Consider the following 20,000-nt stretch of genomic DNA (forward strand, 5'->3'; position numbering starts at 1 on the left):
ATGACCATCATGTCCTTAAAGGGATAGTTCACCCAAAAGTTAAAGTTCTTCCATCATTTACTCACCCTTCACTTTTTTAAAACCTATCCCTAACCCTAACAGAGTTTCTTCTGTTGAACACAAACAAAAATGCTAGTAGCTGGCACCCATCGACTTCCATAGTAGGAAAAAAATAAATACGAATGAAATTAAGTGCCAGCACACAGCAAACTTTAAAATATCTTCTGTTGTGTTCAATGACAGGTTTAAAACTACACAAGGGAGAATGAATTATGTCATTTTAATATTTGTAAGTTGCTTTAGATACATGGTCTTGGCAGGCATGATGTTACCACTCCGTCTTCATCCAGTCAGTACCTGGTCGGGTTGTTTATTCCCAAAAGACTCCATTATAAGTTCAATCTGTCTAGTTCTCTCTTAGAGTCCTGGTAAGAACTGATCTCAGTCTCCGCCTGATCTTCTTATGTGTCTGACAAGCTATCACAGACTTTAATTAAATTGGAGGTGCCAGTATTTTTTCATTCCTCTCTCACCTTCAGCTTTGTAGTGTACTCAAGGGAAAAGCTCAAATTAGGGTCTGCTTTAGTTTGGAGGGATTTGCTATATCCCCTTACCTTCTCCACAGGAGAGAGGTATTATATTGCTTTCAAATACACTCAATGAGCATTTTATTAGGATATATTCAACTGCTTGCAATGCAAATATCTAATCAATGAATAACCTTGGAGCAGCTCGGTGCATTTAGGCATGTAACCATGGCCAAGAAGATCTGCTGAAGTTCAAGCTGAGCATCAGAATCAGAAAATCTTGATTTGCTGAGATATTCATGCACAATTATTTCTTGGGTTTACAGAAAATGGACGAAAACATGGAAAATATTCATGGAGTTGCAGGTCTGTGGGTGAAAATGCTGCCTTTATGACAGAGGTTAGAAGAAAATGAGTGCTTTTTAAAAAAAAGTTAATATAAAAGTCCACAGGCAAATAACCACTTGTTATAACAGAGGTCTGCAGAAGAGCTTTTCTGAATGCCCAACCTGGAATCGGATGAGCTACAGCAGCAGAAGAAGATCTCACCAGAACCACTTATGTGAGCTAAAAAAAAAAAAGCAAAATGAGGCTACTAATAACACGGGCTCACCAAAATTGAGAGATGGAAGATTGAAAAATTTGGCCTTGTCTGATGAGTCAGAATTTCTGCTGTAATATTTGGATGACTGGGCCAGAACTGTGTGTAAATAACATGAAAGCATGGACCTATTTTGTCTTGAATCAGCTATTCAGGCTGTTAGTGGTATAATGTTGTGTTGGATTCTTTTGGGCACACTTTGGGTCTCTATTTATTGTTGAGAATTGTTTAAACAGCACAGACTACCTAATTACTACTACTGGCCCTGTCCATGTCTTATTGACCTCACTGTGCCAATCTTGTGATGGTAAAGCTGCTGTAAAGCTGCTGTCACGCTAGAGTTCGAGCACGCAAGATTCTGTCGTATTGTGCTGCAAAAAGGCAGGATTCAAGAGTTCACACTTAGCTGATAATCAATAAAGCGTATTTGGCATGCTGTCCCGGGAGAGAGCCCTGAGCTCGTAATATCCTCGAGCCCGGGGCTCCCTCCCGTTAGAAGGGCGAGAGCGGAGTTCGAGCTCAGGTAGGTCTCGAGGACTCCCCTGCTTGTTGCCGCGTGAGAAGTGTAAACTAGTGTAGTTTTCGGTGATAATTTGGTTTAGTCGATTGGCTATGGTTTATGTTTTTGGACGGTGGGAGGAAACCGGGGACCCGGGGGAAACCCATGCGAACACGGGGAGAACATGTAAACTCCGCACAGAAACACCAACCAGCCCGATAGGAGGTTGGACCAGCGGTGTTTTTGCTGTGAGGCAACAGTGCTAGCCACTGGGCCACAGTGTCACCCTATCGGAAAAAGGGGGAGGAAGTAGGGGTGGAAGGGGGGGAAGCTTCAAGACGAAGATAAAAACTGGTTATTTATAATGCTTATGTATTCATCTAATGGGTCAGATTACAGAGCTAATGAGGAGCCAGCCGTGTTAATCGTAAGCACGTGATCCTTTCGAAATCAGTTTACAAATAAACCACACTTAAATAAGTTGATTAGTCATTAAAAAAGTGAATGATTGCTCCATATTTTAAATTTCTGTACAGAGAGGTCTTGTTTTGATCTTTGATTTGATTGATCACAATTTGATTTGATTGATGCAATTTGGCAGGTTAGATTTCACTAAGCTGGAACTTTGCAAAACAGCGACATGCGAAACTTGTCACACAAGCTTATGTTTCCAGTCTGCCACATTCACATGCGTATGAATGGATGTCTATGGGGTGAAAAGTGCATTGTAACGGTGACTTAACACACTGTCACAAAACTCAACTCATCTCAGTCTAGTTTCTTGAACATCACTATGAGTTCACTATACGTATATGACCTCCACAGTCACCATAGCACATTTGTTATATGCTGGAAAGGGGGATTTATCATAGTTGTGTATGCTGTGTGACTGAGGAATGACTTTTAGCATCTTGTTAAACCACCTTCTCAGCAGGGTGTTTTTACACCTCTAGTTTGGAAAAAGTCAGGAAAGTGGGTGTGTCCAGCTCTGTTTAGGTGGGAGTGTCGGGAGAGGGAAAGAGGGAAGGTTTTGCATAAAAATGAGAGTTTTCAGTTGGGCACGCGCTGATTTTCACAGAGGCAAAACAAACACACAGACGCAGGAGAGAAAGACAGTGACTGTTTACATGGACATCAGTAATCCAATTACTTGCCAAATTATTATTTTGTCGACTTTAACTGCAGTTTGGCACTTTCAGTTTCATTCAGGAATATTTCCTGCATGTTCCCTGTCATAAAGAGATATTGAATGTGAGGAACTGATGGAAGAGTGTAGTTTTAATGGAATGTTTGATACCGCACGGCGAATGGGAGAAAAAAAAAACCCTCAGCATTTCTCGGTAACTTAGATGCACTCGGTAGGTAACGTAGCATCAGAAAGCCATGTGTGTATAGACTATCCTGTCACAAAATGCGGCGAAAATCCTACACAATGGTAATAGTTTGATTGCGGTGTTTACATCTTTACACTCAGAGAGCAGCATTGACAGTGGATCTTTCAGTCTTTTATATTGTAGTGATATTAACGTAATATAAACTTAGTAACAGTTCAAATAATTTTGACTAAGGTATGTCTTTAAAAACTGAAAGAGTACTGCTGACGATACGAACTAAAATTGCCATCTGAATAAACAAAGACCACTGATCGCTCACTTACCAAATCTGTAGAGACTGGACAATCAACACAAACTGGTACTACTTCTTTTTTAAAAGGAGACCAGTGGCAAATCTGGATTTCACCATTTCCAGATGTGAACAGCTCTCGGGTAAAAATGTTCCTCACAAGCGCATTTCTGTCGCGTGCACTGTAGTCCACACGTAAGTCCAGCTGCACTCTCGTAGCGGGAAAGGAAAACAAAACCTTCGTTGCAGCTCATTTATAAACAAAACACTGACGACCTATGTCTTCAAATTCATGTTCTTCCACTTGTTTTGGCAACACAACATGGCGTCTCTCTGTCGTCTGAACACCGTCACAGGTCTTCGAAGCTATCATGCGTATTAATGAAGTTGCACCTCATTCACAATAGAGCGCGCTGATTGGTTTGAACCAAGTCTTTCTTCTGAATTAATGCTGCACACTCAGAGACGTCATGATGTACTTGCAGGTACAGACATCCAGTATCCATGCTCCAAGGATCTAATCGCTGTGACACAACTTCAAAAATTCGTTTCAAACCGGAAGAAAGAATTTGCTCGAAATAACGCAAAAATAACCTATTTTCACTTTTTAGTGAAATATATGTGTCCTAATAGTGTTTTTAGCAGCGCGGTACACATATAGGACTGTCAACAGCTCAAAAAATGTGTTTTGGTGTTTCGTGACCCTTTAAAGCAGTTTTGATGGAAAACAAGATTCAACCTTGTACTAGAAGGTGTAGCAACCTAATAAAGTGAGCAGTGAATGCATAGCCATTTATACTCATACTTATTTATTCTTAGACGTTAATACCCATGTGTCTGTGGTTGTTCAGTTTTGCAAATCCGATACAAGAATTCCTAGTATGTTTTAATAGCCAGGTCAAGGTGGAAATATATCTTTGTTTGAGCCTTGTTTGAGCTGCTAAGGCCAGGTAAAGATATACCTGCTGTTTTGACTGAACTCCCAGTACCCAAGCCAGGAATTCTAGGAACTTCTGCCCTAATGGTCAGCTTGGCTGCTGTATTTTGTGGTGATTGGAGCCTCTGTCTGGCCCGACCATGGATTTTACTTGGACTAAACTTGCACTCCTGTATGAACCTTTACTTTGAGGTTCCACGCTTCTGATTTCAGCCCAATCCGCCAGCTTTTCCTCTGCATCAGCTTTTCGCTCTTTTACTGTGGGCTCAAATGCCAGCCAGCGCTCCACAAAGCTAAACACCGGAGCCGCACGCTTGTGGCTTGGTGAAATGCAGGTGTGCTGCCCAAGTCTTTTGAGAGATGTTTTCTTTCAACACGGTCCCTCCCAAAAACAGCACATCAGTTGTGGGTAAATATCCTGCTGGTTCCAGCGTATGCCAGCACTTCAAAGTGGCGAGGGCTTCCTGAGAAGAGCCAGGGGTTAAATCAGTTGGGTTGCTGTCTACTTTAATGACTTTCCGCTCTCATAAATTTGCTTCAGCACTTCAAGCGTCAGGAAACTGCTGAAGTCGTTACCTAAATAAACCATAACATTTTCATTCCTCACTGAGGATTCAGTGTTTGGGTTCTGCGCAACTTGCTCTGGTTGACCTGTGGTGAGAATTTGGTGTGCGACCTCACAATCACCGGTGGTCATTGTGATGCTGCAAATGTGAAGAGAAGAAAGGCTGGCCAGTCAAATGAATGTTTTTTTTGTCACCTGAGGGCGACTGTGGGATCTGGTTGGCTGAGTTTGAAACCCAGACAGAAGGAAGAATAAGGAAATGTCTGTTCAAGCAGAACCACAGACACCTGCTGGGGTCCTAATTCACTAGGGGCTAAATTCATTCTCAGTCTCTTAATTAAGGCTTGGATAGAGACGGTTGCCAGTGATGGTTTTGGGCAGTCTTAAGGCTGATTTCTACATACTTTTGATCACATTTATATTTATACATTTATTTTTATACGTTCAGCATCGCGTGACCCACGGTGCATGCCTTGCGTGTTGACATGCATTGATACTTCTTTGTGCTGTTTGTGTTGCTCTGCAGTAACACTTCCGAAATGCTAGCTGGAAATGAGGTTTTTATGTACCTCTGTGTTGAGTTTCTTCACTGGTGTTTTGTTTTTTCTGAATGCTACCTTAATGTACAAGTGGCTCAAACTTGCTCATTTTGAGGCAGAAACCAGCGGACATGCAACAACTTCAATCATAAGGTAAACACAACAGTTTTTATCTGGAGCTCCTACACGGGACTCAACACTTGTAAACACTCGCTCCACCGGGCTCACGCAGCTCTCACTTCCGCCCACACTCGTCAGCACTACCAAGCCGACCAATCACAGAGCTTGTGCTATGCATCATTGCGACGTGTAGTTACATTTTTGCTATGCGACCATGCACAGGCTGCACCAGAGCATATGCGTGTGCTTGACGCAGAAGTATAAATCAACCTTTTATAGACCAGTTTTTTTTACACTGATGATCTTGAAAGGCAGAGGCATAATAATGTGTATTAATACACACTATTCATTTTGAAGTCACTTTGGATAAAAGCATCTGCTAAATGAATAAATGTAAATAATATGTGTGTCATACAGATAACTGGGTTAGAGACAGGTTTAGTGTATGGCTAGATTTAAGGGTGGGTTAAGGATTAGGGGATGGTCAACACTGCAATTACAGAAATTAATTACAGATGCAATTGCATGCAGGTTTTTAATCAATTATACACTGCAAAATAAAAAACGTGTATATACACAAGTTTATTGCATCAAATTATTAAGTGTAAGTATATTAGTTAAGGCCACCTAATATAAAGTGGGTCCGACTTTTTTTTTTTTAACAGTGTTTCTTTTTGCTTCTTATAACTCAATGTTTCATCAGCAACAAAGGGTATTTTTATTTTGCCATCTATGTTTTTTTTTTTTTTACTTTGAAAGTGTCTGTAGCCATTAACTTGTATTTTATTAATCACCAATCACTGTTTCAGCTAAAAATCTTCTTTTAATGTTCCTACACACTTTACAAATCCTACACTTTACATTATATGGCCTTGAAATGATCAATTAAAAATGATTAATGAATTGTAAGAAATTACAAATTAAATGTTCTTAGACTACGCTTAATATTTGAAATTAAAAGTTCTGACCTCACTTAAATTAATCTCATGATTTCTGTCCAGTCTATAGAATGCAGACATTTCTTTGTATCGCAAAACATGTTTTTTTAGATGTACTATTTATTTCTTCATGTGCGTTTCCCACATCACCAGAGAACTGAAGCCTGTTATGACCCTTTTATTGTCAAATTAACTTTTTTCTTATTGTTTTTATGTTGTTTACGATAAATATAACCTTTTATTATAATCATTATTTTTTAATATTGTGTTTGTTTGTCATTCAAAGGTTTTCTAGTTAATTTCTCCACTGCCAACTCCTGTATCATTAGACTGATTCCTGCTGAGTTGATAGAGCCTTAAAGCTCTTTAATCTCTCTTTCTCTCTCTCACCCTTTCTCTCTCTGCATAAATAATCGTTACATTGTACGCATTGACATTTTGTTAATGTCTTCACTGGACTTGCTTTTGAACATTAAGTATAAACTTGAACTTTATGTTAGGGATAATTAATGACAGGGCATTTCTTGGGCTTTCTGTCCATGTGTGTCTTTGGGTTGATGCGACTGTATTGGGAGAGAGAGCAGGAGAGTGTATGCGCTTATAATATAGAAAAATATAGTATTTCTGGGGAGAAAAAAAAACATGGAATTGGTTTAGTCCTTTATTATCCTATTTTTAGAGTACTTTTGTGGCTTTTTTTGATAAAATGTAATTTTGTTATTAATTTACTTACCCATACTACATCCATACCATCATCTTTCACCAAATTAATGTACAAAGGCAAAACTAAATTAATACCCATTTCTTAAAGAGGACCTATTGTGCAAAAATCACTTTTATAAGGGGTTTAAACGTGTGGCAGCAGTGTGTAAATATTGCCAGCTTCTAGTGGCAAAAATTTATTAATTTTATTATTTATGATCACACTTCATGAAAACAGTCTGCAGAAACCCTTTGATTAACATTCTTCCTTTTGTACATTTCATCCGAGGAGGAAAACCCTTTCCATTAGCGACGGTCTCTCCCTATTAGCATAAACAGCCCTGAGTGAGAAGCAGCCATCTGCCATTAGAGTTTGAATCTGCTGCTATTTATAGCATTTCTATGGCATTTATATCTCCACCCTCTTTTTTTAAAAGATGGCTGGGAACACAATCTCATTTGGGTCAGTTTTAAAAAGTTTAAAAATAATTTGTGTGTTTTTTTTTTTGCTGAAACCTAGCATAAACACTTTAGGGACATCAGAGACTTATTTTAAATCTTGTAAAATGGGACATACACTACCTGCAAAAGTCTTGTCGCCTATCCAAGTTTTAGGAACAACAAATAATAACTTGACTTTTAGTTGATCGTTTGGTATCAGAAGTGGCTTATATGAAACACAAAGGCCTCTAGATTACACTTATTTAACAAAATAAAATATGATTATGCCTTGATTTTTAATAATTTATTTAGGAAATTAAGGTCTGACTTTGCTTAGTCATCTGGAATGGCAAGAAATCGTTCTTGCAGGACTCCCAGAGTTTATCAGGATTCGTTGGATTCATCTTCAATCCCTCCCCCTCCATCTTACCCCAAACATGCTCAATAATGTTCATGTCTGGTGACTGGACTGGCCAATCCTGGAGCAATCTTTCAGGAACTTTGATGTGGAGGCTGAAGTATGAGAAGGAGTGCTATCCTGCTGAAGAATTTGCCCTCTCCTGTGGTTTGTAATGTAACGGGCAGCACAAATGTCTTGATACATCAGGCTGTTGATGTTGCTGTGCACTGCAGATCTCTCGCATGCCCCACACTGAATGTAACCCCAAACCATGATTTTTTTTTCAACAAACTTGTCTGATTTCTGTGAGTATATTGGGTTCATGCAGGTTCCAATAGGTCTTCTGCAGTATTTGTGATGATTGGGATGCAGTTCAACAGATGATTCATTGGAAAAAATCGACCTTCTGCCACTTTTCCAAATGATCAACTAGAAGTCAAGTTATTATTTGTTGCTCCTCCAAATGGGATCGACAACAAGGATTTTGTCGGGTAATGTAATTGGTCCCTTTTAAGATGTGAAGATGTGATCAGTCTGTGTTAGAAGCTGAACATTGTTTGCAGCATTATTTCTTTGAAATCACAGCCTCTGCAAATGGTCCTGAGCATGTTCAGCACAGTGTTTAGACCTGTTTGTCACCCAATTAAAACTAAGCAACCTTGTAGTGTAATTCTAGTCAATATAAGTCATATTTAAACCATATGATACTTAGTGATTGAAAGGTCAACATACACCATGTTTCCGTCATCCCTAAGGCTCATCTTGTCAGCTGCGTGCTTGTGATGTGATCACATGTACCTGTATTTGTGCGTGTCAGACCGCTGTTATTCGCGCTCTTCTGAAGAGCAGGTGCTTGTGGTTTTTACTTGTATTTGTTGACCTGGATCCCGGTGCAGTTGAGGTCTGTCTGCCCGCTTGCACAGCCAGTGAAACTCAATCTCTGATAGTTCTTCATTAATGTCCTATGAGTCACAGTAGTGACCTAGAGTCTCCAAAGTGCATAGCGGCCGTCTGTACGCCATGGAAAAGGAATGAAGCTTCCTTGCAGGCCTAACATCAGTCATCACGGACAGACGGCTCAGTCTGAGTGTCTCATTTTTTCCTCTGCTATGTGTTTCTTGTTGTTTAGCAAACGTTAGTAATTAGTCACAGAATTACCAGAGTGTTTGTATTACAGTATCAGCGATAATGAAGTACGCTCTTAAACACATATGCATTGGTTTAGTTTGGATCTGTGTTTATTTTGGGTTGTGGAACGTTTATGTTTGGTTAAGCAGATTTAATCAGATGTTTAGTTTTGGTGTGTCTAGTGGGACACTTTAGTTTGTGATGTACAATAATGGAGAATCTCAGGCTCAATGGAAAAACATGTCTCATTGGAAAATAATGCATTTGTAAAAACTGATTACATTTTGTCACTTTCAATGGCAGTGGTGAATTATAGGAAAATAATGCACAACCTACACTAAACCCTTCTGTAAAACGAAGCAGTAGTGTTAACAAATGTAAGTGTGAAATGAAAACATTTATTCAAGTAGCCAAGATATTTTAACCTCCTTGCAAAAAAAAGGAGCTGTTTAAATGTGACTTGCAGTGGTCATCTGATCATACAGACATAAAAATGTATTAGGATGCCTCTAACAGGATTTACAAATTGACATTAATAATTAATATTGATGTCACCTGGAGAGCTGCCAATACAACGATGGTACCAACATAGTCCACCATCAAAACTGAACACTTGACTAAAATGGGTCATTATCTTTACAGGAAAACAGTGTTTTCAAATGTACAAAAAGCTTGCTGCATCCCAGTTTGCCTACTTATGCTATGTACTTAAAGTATGTTCATTTTCTTCACAAATGTTTGAGTGTGTAACCAACGAGTATGCAAGCTTTGGTACATCCTACTTCTTCATTTATGGATTATTTTGTTGCTTAGTTAAGTTGGCCAGGCAATCATCTTGTCACTTTACCCACATTTCTTCAATATTTAATTTCCTACTATATTGGAGATGCAGAAGCAGGTTAATCTGCCATTCGCGGGTAGGGATGGGTATCGTTAAGGGTTTAACGTATTACTACTTTTATCAATACCACTTATCGGTTCGGTATTTTAACGGTTCTCTTATTGGTACTTTTCGTAATGTTTTTTAATGAAAAACAAAAAACAAATCTAACAGAATTAACAACACTTTATTTTATTATTGCGTTTTTAATATAAAATAAAATGAAACCAATAATTGTAAAACAAATAAATCGTTTTTTTTTTCTTGTAAAAGAATGCACAATGGTTTGAAGGAAAATTACTCTCATTTTTTAACCATTCTTCTGGAGAAAAATCAACATGTTTGCCTTTTCTGGCAGAAGTCAGGATCTATCTTGGTTTATTATGCTCTCTGCAGTTGAAAATACCCTCTCTGAGTTGCAAAATGCAGCTAAATGAGATAATGTTTCATGAGTTCAACTTAGATATTGTTTGACAAATGTTAGCACGTTTGGCATGCTGTCCCGGGAGAGATTGAGCCCAGGGCTCCCGCCTGGTCGATTGAGCATGTAAGGGAGTACGAAATCAGGTAGTTCTGGAGAGCTCCCCGTGGTGAAGGAAGAAAGGGGGCGAAGGGGTGGATGGAGGGTTTCTTCGGAAAACGAAGAAAAGGGAGTAATTTTTTGCTAGGCTACTTATAGTGAGTTTGGATTAATCTGATTGGCTAACTAATGATTGTAGATGAGACCAGCTGCGGTTAATCATATCATGTGCTCCTCTCGAAATTAGTTTATGAAACTTCACTTTTGATTTTTTATTAACGCGTTCACATAAATAAGTTAACAGTGTTTTGGGAGTTAACTGTGTTTTTAATACAGTTTTGGAGCATCTTGCAGTGTAAAAATAAGCATTTTTTAAAATAATTTCTTAATAAGCATAGTTTATTATTAGGCTATTCATAGGCTATATTTGTAAATACAGCTGACGTAGAAGCATTTTTAATGTTTAAGATTTATTTAGGCTGCTGCAGTAAAAAAAATACTGTTTTCAATGTAACCGAATGTTTGTGTTTATTAAACTATTGATATTAACTTATACTAATTTAGGTGATTGACTGCTGGCATAACGAAGGATGATGTAACGTTACCGTTAGTAGCTTGGCAGTCAAACTTTTCATTACATTTCATTGCAGTTAATTCACTTTTGAGAGATACTTTCACTTAGCCAGATTGCTTGCGTATTCGAGGCTGCGGTGGGAAGAAACCTGGAAATATCGCCTGAGTCACACAGGAACATTATGTACCTGGCTGTATATCTTATCAGCGACGAGAAAGTGACACAAATGTATGATTTCAATGCCTTCCAAGTGACCCGAAGGTCCGTTCTGAATGGATTCTGAAAGTAAAATGGGATATTAGACCTCATTTTCAGCTAAGTTAAGGGAAATGGCACTAGTTATCTTTCGCAAACAAGCTCAAGTTAACGAACTGATACTTTCACTATATTAGACTTGTCATAATACTGAATTTCGGCACTGAAATTTATTAAAAAAACATAAATTGCCTGCTAACCTATAGTGTTCACCAGCGCTCAACAGAAATGACTGTGATTGGCCGTGAAGGTCATCAGTTCACCGGACTTCACCACTGTTTACAGAGTGCAAACACAGATGTGCAATCGACTGATCTTCACGGCTTTAAAACGCTCCAGTATCCTTGTATCTGTGTTTGCACTCAGTGAGGTGTGTGGTGTGGTGTGGTGAACTGATGACCTTCACGGCCAATCACAGTCATTTCTGTTGAGCACTGGTGGATACTATGGCAAATCAGCACTGTTTAAGAACGCGCTCAGCAGCATTTAAATGTTAGCGGGAAATGGATGTTTTTAAAAGTCATGATGTTTACCTGGTGCCATGAGCTGAAGCCTAGAAGGACACTTAAGCTTATTTCTCCTAAAGAGATCATGATTTTGTTTGATGCCTAAAATGCTTTTAATTGTTTAAATGAAACTTAACTGAATGATATTAAAGTGATGTTTACACCATTTCTGCATTTTGAAATCGCAGCAACAGCTGGAGGTTTGTAGTCCACAGCATGTTGCTGCAATGTTTACAGTGCTGGTCCTCTACTTCCAGGTCTCTTTCCACCGCAGCCTCGCTTTCGTGTTTTAAAATGGTGGCCGCGTGAAATAAGCATATGGTGAGAAATCTACTGAGATTTTGCATAGTCATGCCTTCATAAGTTAGTTTCAGAGAAAATATAACGTGGAAAGCATAAAACTATTTCTTTTTTCTATTAGGTTATTAATTAATAATCATTCAGACATCTTTACTAAATCTGCCTGTCTCGGGCATCCACCATGTTTGTAGTATTTTAAGTTTAACATTTTTTAACACTTTTTTTTTGCAGTTGTAATAGTTTGTAGTTGTAATAGAATTCACTTTGCAATGCCATGAATTCGCAATGTATTCTTGCAATATTATCCATTGAGTACATCTAGTACATTTCTTCCAGAAAAAGTAGACCATCCTGGTAACTTTGGAACACTTATTTCAACATACTTTGAATTGGAAAACACACATTCCATCTTCAAATACTATTTAGGACAGATGGTATGTGAATTGGGATGCAGCAACTGTCTGATTGTAGATGGAATGCCAAAATGGGAAGCAAAAGAATAATTTCAAACAAGTAACTTGTTCAGCCTGTCTTATAGTTAAGTATCTTATGTGTATAGTTAAGTCTTATGTGTATAGTTAAGTATCTTATAGTATTTGTTAGTTGTGCATAGGTTTTAAAAAAAAAAGGCTCTTATGTCCAGTGTTGTGTTGTGTTGTGTTGTGTTGATGATTCATTTATGTAGCACCGTTGTGCTGTGAGATATGACATTTCATTCCTCTTTATGTCTGGAATGACAATAAAGCTCAACTTGAACTTGAAGTAAACAAGAAAGTGTTTACAAGGCCCTAGTTTACCAGCAATGTGCATCTTTGGAGGTCATAGCACAGTATTGTGCTAGGAACCGTGAAAAAAGCTCATGTTTTAAAAATGAACAATCTGCTCCATAATCACAAGTTCAGGTGAAAAGGAATGAAACACGATGTTTCATTCCAGCTTTACACATCACAAAAGTGCTTTAAGCGCGGAAGAGGTTTAGGTTAACCATATTTGCACTTCTTTTAGGGTCTTAGCATCATGCAAGGAACTGAGCAAAATACGATTTTATTTAAAAAATTATTCCCAATAACCATAATTATGTGTGTAAAGAAATAAAACTTAGTTTTTTATTCAAGCTTTACACATATTAAAAAATTGCATTTATAGGCATGTTTTTCCAATAAGCCTAGGTTGGCGAGGAGTGTTGCTGCGTGTGCCCAAACACCATGTAATAATGAGGGATGTTTTTACAAAGTGAAAATAACCATGAAAACATTTTTCTTGCATGATAAATGAAAGCACCAGTGGTTCCTATTTAAACCTTGAATATGGATTTTAGTTAGCTCTGGAAACCACAAGTGAATGTGTCATGCCATTTTATTATGTTGCAAATAATGAGCGACACAATTAATTGGAAAACTTGAAAATACCCTATGAGTTGTCTGCAGAAGGAGTTTAGCATTTCGGAAAGTTTGCTTGGAAGACATTTCAGAATGTTTTCAATGGAAAATGTTTCCTCCTGTTGTTATTATTACTTATTTGTGTGTTAGAATACAGGCTTGCATTTTATTTAGAAGAAGCTTGTTTTGTGCATGGTTTACTGAGACTTTATCTGAGTGAAAGAATATTGGCCATACTTCAGATGCCTACTCATAGCCTGAGCTGGTTGGGGTATGGGGTTCAATCCTTCTTTAACTGACTTAACTCTTCTGGGACCCAAAGCACATGGTGCATCTCGAGTAATTAAGTTGCTGCCATGAAGAGAGTGCAAGAGCTTTCTGAGGGTCTGGTTTCATTATACTATCCTCTCACCCCTCAAATCACGCCAGCGCACGAGGCAGAGTCTCAATAACACTCAATGCCAACTGCTGAATTCTGTATATAGTTGCTTGTGAATGGTGATGTTGTTGTAGAGCAGGTTTATTTCACATTTTGTTTTAGTGTCACACTAAGTCTGACTGCTCAATTATTAGAAAATAATGGCGTTGGTGCCACGATGAGAAGTTATATTTATTTTTAAATAATTCTTTCTTTCCTTTATATGTTAGGACAACGCTCATTAATCAGCATTTCTGTAAATGTGCCAGTGTTAGCCAGCTGGCAAGTTTTCAATTGCAATACATTGGCAAGATGTTTTAAAACCTTTAAAATATCAAAAAGTATAACAACAGAAAACATCAGAGACCACATTAACACAGTAACAACAATTAGCAACAAAAATAAAAGGGCATTATAGACAAATATAAATACAATTTAATTAAATTCAGAGGACAGGAGTCAATAATCCCACATAATGAAGTGAAGTGAGCCTTGTCAAGTATGTATGTAAGTCAAGTAAATATGGTTACCCAAAGACTATAGAATACACAAGACGTCACACTGTATAATTTTGAATGGGGAAAAGTGTAACAGTCAATATGGTGAATTAAGCCCCGCCTTCTAGTACAGGAGCCAATCATCAATCGCTATAGACCAGGAGTGGGCAAACTCGGTCCTGGAGGGCCAATGTCTTGCACAGTTTAGAACCAGCTAATCAATCTTTTACTAGATAAACTAGAAACTTCCATGCAGGTCTGTTGAAGCAAGTTGGAGCTAAAATCAGAAGGAAACCAACCCTCCAGGATCAAGTTTGGACACCCCTTTTTCTTATTTATTATCATGATTTAGATGGTGAAATATGTGAATTAGCCTAATAATGGTCAGGATAATTGCCAGTCTATAGCGATCAATGATTGGCTCTTTAAACATGCCATTTAAACTTCTGTCTAACAAGTGCTCTTCTGTTCTGTTCTCTCTTTTACTGCAGATGTGGACCTGTCGGTGTGCAAGCATGCAGGGCCATCATGTTGTACACGAAGAATGGAAGATAGTTACAGAGCGGCGGTCCTGAGAGACACCACCCAGAACATCCGATCGTACAGCTATGAGCTCAACATTCTCATTTCTGCACACGCCGCCGCCTTCCAGGGTACGTAGTCGCATGGATGATTGAATGGATGGTGGAAGGATGAACCGGATGAGTGATAAGTGAAATGAATGGGCAAATAGATAGAGTTAATTGATTGGATTGATTTGAGAATGAATTTATGTTGATGTAACAACAGAGGCTCATTTAGGGCCCTGTGATTTACCCAATGCTGACCCAACTGAGGAATCCAGACATAATGATTAGAATTTATGGTATAACCGTGACAGAAAATGCCAAAAATTGCATTATGGAGCCAGATCAGTCTCAAAAATAATTTGTTTATGAAAAAAAAAAAAGTGACAAAATACAAAAAACACAAAATACAATTTGTAAATTAAAAACACACAAATACAATTCATCAGTTTTAGACACAATTTAAAAATACACATTCAATTCGTAATAAAAAACAATTCATAAATACACAAATCCAATTAGTTAAATTTAAAACCCAATTCATAAATACACAAATACAATTCGTAAATTTAAAACCCAATTCATAAATACACAAATACAATTCGTAAATTCAAAACACAATTCATAACTACAAAAATAGAGTTCGTAAATTCAAAACACAATTCATAAATACACAAATCCAATTTGTAAAGTTCAAAACGCAATTCATTAATTCACAAATCCAATTCGTTAAATTCTTAACCCAATTCATAAATACACAATTCCAATTAGTTAAGTTCAAAACGCAATTCACAAATAAACAAATACAATTCATTAAATTCAAAACAAAATTCACAAATAAACAAATACAATTCATTAAATTCAAAACACAATTCACAAATAAACAAATACAATTCATTAAATTCAAAACACAATTCACAAATACACAAATACAATTCATTAAATTCAAAACACAATTCACAAATACACAAATACAATTCATTAAATTCAAAACACAATTCACAAACAAACAAATACAATTCATTAAATTCAAAACACAATTCACAAATACACAAATACAGTTTGATTAATTTTAAAGCACGATGCATAAAAACACAAATCCAAGTCATAAATTCCAAACACAATTCATAAATAAATACACAATTTCAATTGGTAAACTCTACACCCAATTCATAAATACACAAATACAATCTGTTAAATACAAAACACAATTCATAAATTTAGTTAAATTTAAAACAATTCTTAAAGCGATTCTAGTAAATTACAGTTTAATATAATACATTATTTATTAGATATTATCTATTTAATATAGTTAAGGTGGTACGGTGGCTCAGTGATTAGCACTGTCACCTCACAGCAAGAAGGTCGCTGCTTCGAGTCCCGGCTAAGCCAGCTGGCATTTCTGTGTGGAGTTTGCATGTTCTCTCCATGGTGGTGTGGGTTTCTTCCGGGTGCTCTGGTTTCCCCCACAGTCCAAGCACATAGGTGCTATAGGTGAATTGAATAAGCTAAATTGTCTGTATATGCGTGAATGAGTGTGTATGGGTGTTTCCTAGTACTGGATTGTGGTCAGAAGGGCATCTGCTGTGTAAAACATGCTGGATAAGTTGGCGGTTCATTCTGCTGTGACAACCTTTGAAATAACAAAACCGATGGAAAATGAATGAATGATGTAGTTAATACAGTATACTGTAACATAGTAAATAGTTGTAAATAGTGTAATATACAGTAATGCACTTTTACCATGGTATGGTTCAAAAACACTATAGTATTTAGTATAAAATGCCATAGTATTTTTCACGTGTTTTTCTTTTTCTTTCCAAGAGTATGTTTCTCTGGTTGCATGTGAACATGAATCCTCTTCTCATTGGCTTGATTAAAGCCGCAGATGCATCTTTTTCTGGAAAGTCTGAACATTCAGAAGCGTTTAGTCTTAATTACATTCGATTATGCTCTATGAAGTCTACTTCTATGAGGTTTAGTTGGCTTTTCCTGCATTAATTCCTTAGAAGGGGAATTCAGAGGACTTGCCCGCACTCTCACGAGTGTCGAACCCAGTGGCCAAACCATAATCGGCAGTGAGGCTTTAAAGAATCTCAGTCGTATGCAGGCTTGTGTGTGCTTTGGCAGAGCCCGCCGGTTGTTATTAAGGTCTTCTGTCAGTTCATTCATGAGCATCAAGCATCGGTGTGAATGAAAGAGCTCTCACATACGCTATTTTAGTTACGATATGCTCATTTTAACACGATCTGCGGCCACAGTAACCCTGCAGAAATGGACACAGTTTCTTCATCTCGCAAGTAGGGTGCAAACCACATGCATAGTTTTTGGTTATGCTTTTCAATCATGCCTTTGTCTTTCGCAGCATGCCTTGCGTCCTCAAGACATTGTAGATTGTTCAGCGCATTCCACAGAAATCTTACTAACATTTGTGTCTCGGATGTGGAGCATTGCGCAGAATGTTTCGCCGCCGACAGGTCATGCAGTAATCAGGAATGTGCAAACAATGGAGAAGATTGCCTTTTACGGCTGCTTATGTGTGTGTGTGTGTGGGGCGTCTGTGTTTGAAAGACTAGGGAAATCTATAGTCTCTGTGGTGATTTATAGATGGGTCAGTTTGTGAGGAAGATTGATTGTGTCTATAATATAGAAAACTGTAGGGCAATAACATTTAAAAAGATGTTTCCTTTTACATCTTTGTTTTGTTCGCAATAAATTAAGCTTACATATTCAGAGATGAGATTAGTGCTTTTTCTTTATGTGCTTTCAGATCTGTCAGGCTCAGTTTGTATGCCATCATATGCCCTTCAATGTTTATATCGTGTCTATGAACAAAGAAAAGGTCTGGATACTTGGACGTATAATAATATATACTTGGACGTTATAATATAATATAATATAATATAATATAATATAATATAATATAATATAATATAATATAATATAATATAATATAATATAATATAATATAATATAATATAATTATTATATTATTATTTTATTATTTTTTTATATTATTATAATATTATTTCCAATTTCTTTGAAAAAAAAAAACACTTTAAATGTTTTAATTTCAAGAGCTGTGTGTGTGTAACATTTGTTTTTTTAAATAAAAAGTCTTAATGTCAACAGCTTATAAAAAACATCCCATAATGTAAATAAGTTGTCATTTAACAAGAAAATGTCAATAAATCAATTTTTACAAAAATGTCCGATAGAACCTTATAATTCTAATGTGATGATATGTCAAACCAATCCCACCTATAATGAGTTACAAGTCAGCATTACTGATATAAAACGTAATTGGCTTCCAGATTTTAAAAATATTATGTTTTATTTGTTTGCCATCCCATATCGCATTTCTTCCATGGGCAACACATAGCTCCTAATCCAGGTTTCTAAAACAGCCATGTAATCTGACTTCCAATTTTGTAGGATGATTTTCTTTGCTAATATCATACACAAAGATACTGCCTGTAATATACATTTATCCCCTATTTCTGAGGTGTCCCCAAAAATGCCCAATTTTGGCTCTGGTAGCAGATCAATCCTGTATACTTCAAATATGAAATTGAAAACATTCTGCTGAAATGAACTAATTTAATGGCATGACCAGAATGAGTGAGTCAGTGTACCTTCAAATTTTTACATTTATTGCACAATAAGTTAAATCAACTTTAAATGAAATCAGTCTGTGTCTTGCGTTAATAGAACAATCATGAACTTTGGAAAGATTATCTTCCCATGACTCATCTGATATCTCTGTATTAAGTTCCTTCTCCCACTCTTGCCTAATTTTGTCAGTGTTTGAATTAACCTTATCTAATAATAAGAAATAAAAAAAGACACAGTACCTTTTTCTATTGGGTTGTGTTTTGTTATATTTTCAAGTGTCTGCTGTATTGTTATATTTTTAAAACCAGAAAAATGTTTAGTAAAATCCCTTATTTGTACATAAACAAGTTTTATTTATGGAGAAAATATCAAAGCACTTGTATTTGCTTGTATTGTCAAGCATTTGTCTGTGACAATTAGTCTACCAAAATGTGTATAGTCCATACAAAGTATGAAGCTGATCGGTCAGTTCTTGTCATGCAAGTGACTCGCGATGCTCTAGAGCAAGCAAGCCGCATTCCTCCTTTGGAAATAACGAACTTGTGCAAACTCTAGCAAAGCGATATGTGAACAGCCCCTGTCATTTGCAATCTTGCACATGCATAGTGGATTCACCTGATTTGTTGATTAATGGGTTGCGGATCCATTCCTTGGCAGTTTGCGGGTCCTTCACCGGGCCTTTTTCCCCTTAGCAAAGAAACTTTCCAAAGACGTCTGTTTCTTATTCATTTTGCTGCTTGTGGGTTAAATTTGGCACTTAAGTGACCGAGATGTAAGCTTGAGAATACGGTAATTTTTCAAAATAAAAGATCGTTCATTCATTTTCTTTTCGGCTTAGTCCCTTTAATAATCTGGGGTCGCCACAGCGGTATGAACCGCCAACTTATTCAGCACGTATTTATGCAGCGGATGCCCTTCCAGCCGCAACTCATCACTGGGAAACATCCATTCACACAAATATACTACCCAATTCACCTGTACCATGTCCACAAGTCTTTGGACTTGTAGGGGAAACCGGAGCACCCGAAGGAAACCCACGCGAACGTGGGGAGAACATGCAAACTCCACACAGAAATGCCAACTGACCCAGCTGAGGCGCGAACCAGCGACCTTCTTGCTGTGAGGCGACAGCACTACCTACTGCGCCACCGCATCACCCTAAAAGATAGTTCAGACTCAGATAATTTCTTGTGCGACCATGTACCAACTAATCCATGGATCAGCTGAGGACCGCTGCTTTATAGCATATATCCTGTATTAATTTACATTAGACCATTAGCATTTAGCTAAAAATGTAGCTATTTTCTAGGTCGATATGACTAAGAACTATACATTCATTCTGCCGTAATAATCAAGGAACTTTACTGCTCTACCATGGCTCAATGATATTACGCAGCACCTGAAAATAGTCCCCAGCTAGGTAACTAGGTAACAGCACTGCATAATATCATTACAGCTGCTGCAGTCATG

General features: G+C 37.4%; 1 protein-coding gene across 1 annotated transcript in view; it reads left to right on the top strand.

Annotated features, from left to right (window-relative positions):
• gpc5c (glypican 5c) overlaps window positions 1–20,000 on the top strand; it is a 183,797-nt gene that overhangs the window by 19,698 nt on the left and 144,099 nt on the right. The window contains exon 2 of the mRNA XM_056469465.1: window positions 14,841–15,002. Coding sequence (XP_056325440.1) covers window positions 14,841–15,002 — 162 coding nt within the window. The remainder of the gene's footprint in view (window positions 1–14,840; window positions 15,003–20,000) is intronic.

This window comes from Danio aesculapii, chromosome 2, assembly GCF_903798145.1.
Source record: "Danio aesculapii chromosome 2, fDanAes4.1, whole genome shotgun sequence".
In the NCBI taxonomy this organism is placed as follows: domain Eukaryota; kingdom Metazoa; phylum Chordata; class Actinopteri; order Cypriniformes; family Danionidae; genus Danio; species Danio aesculapii.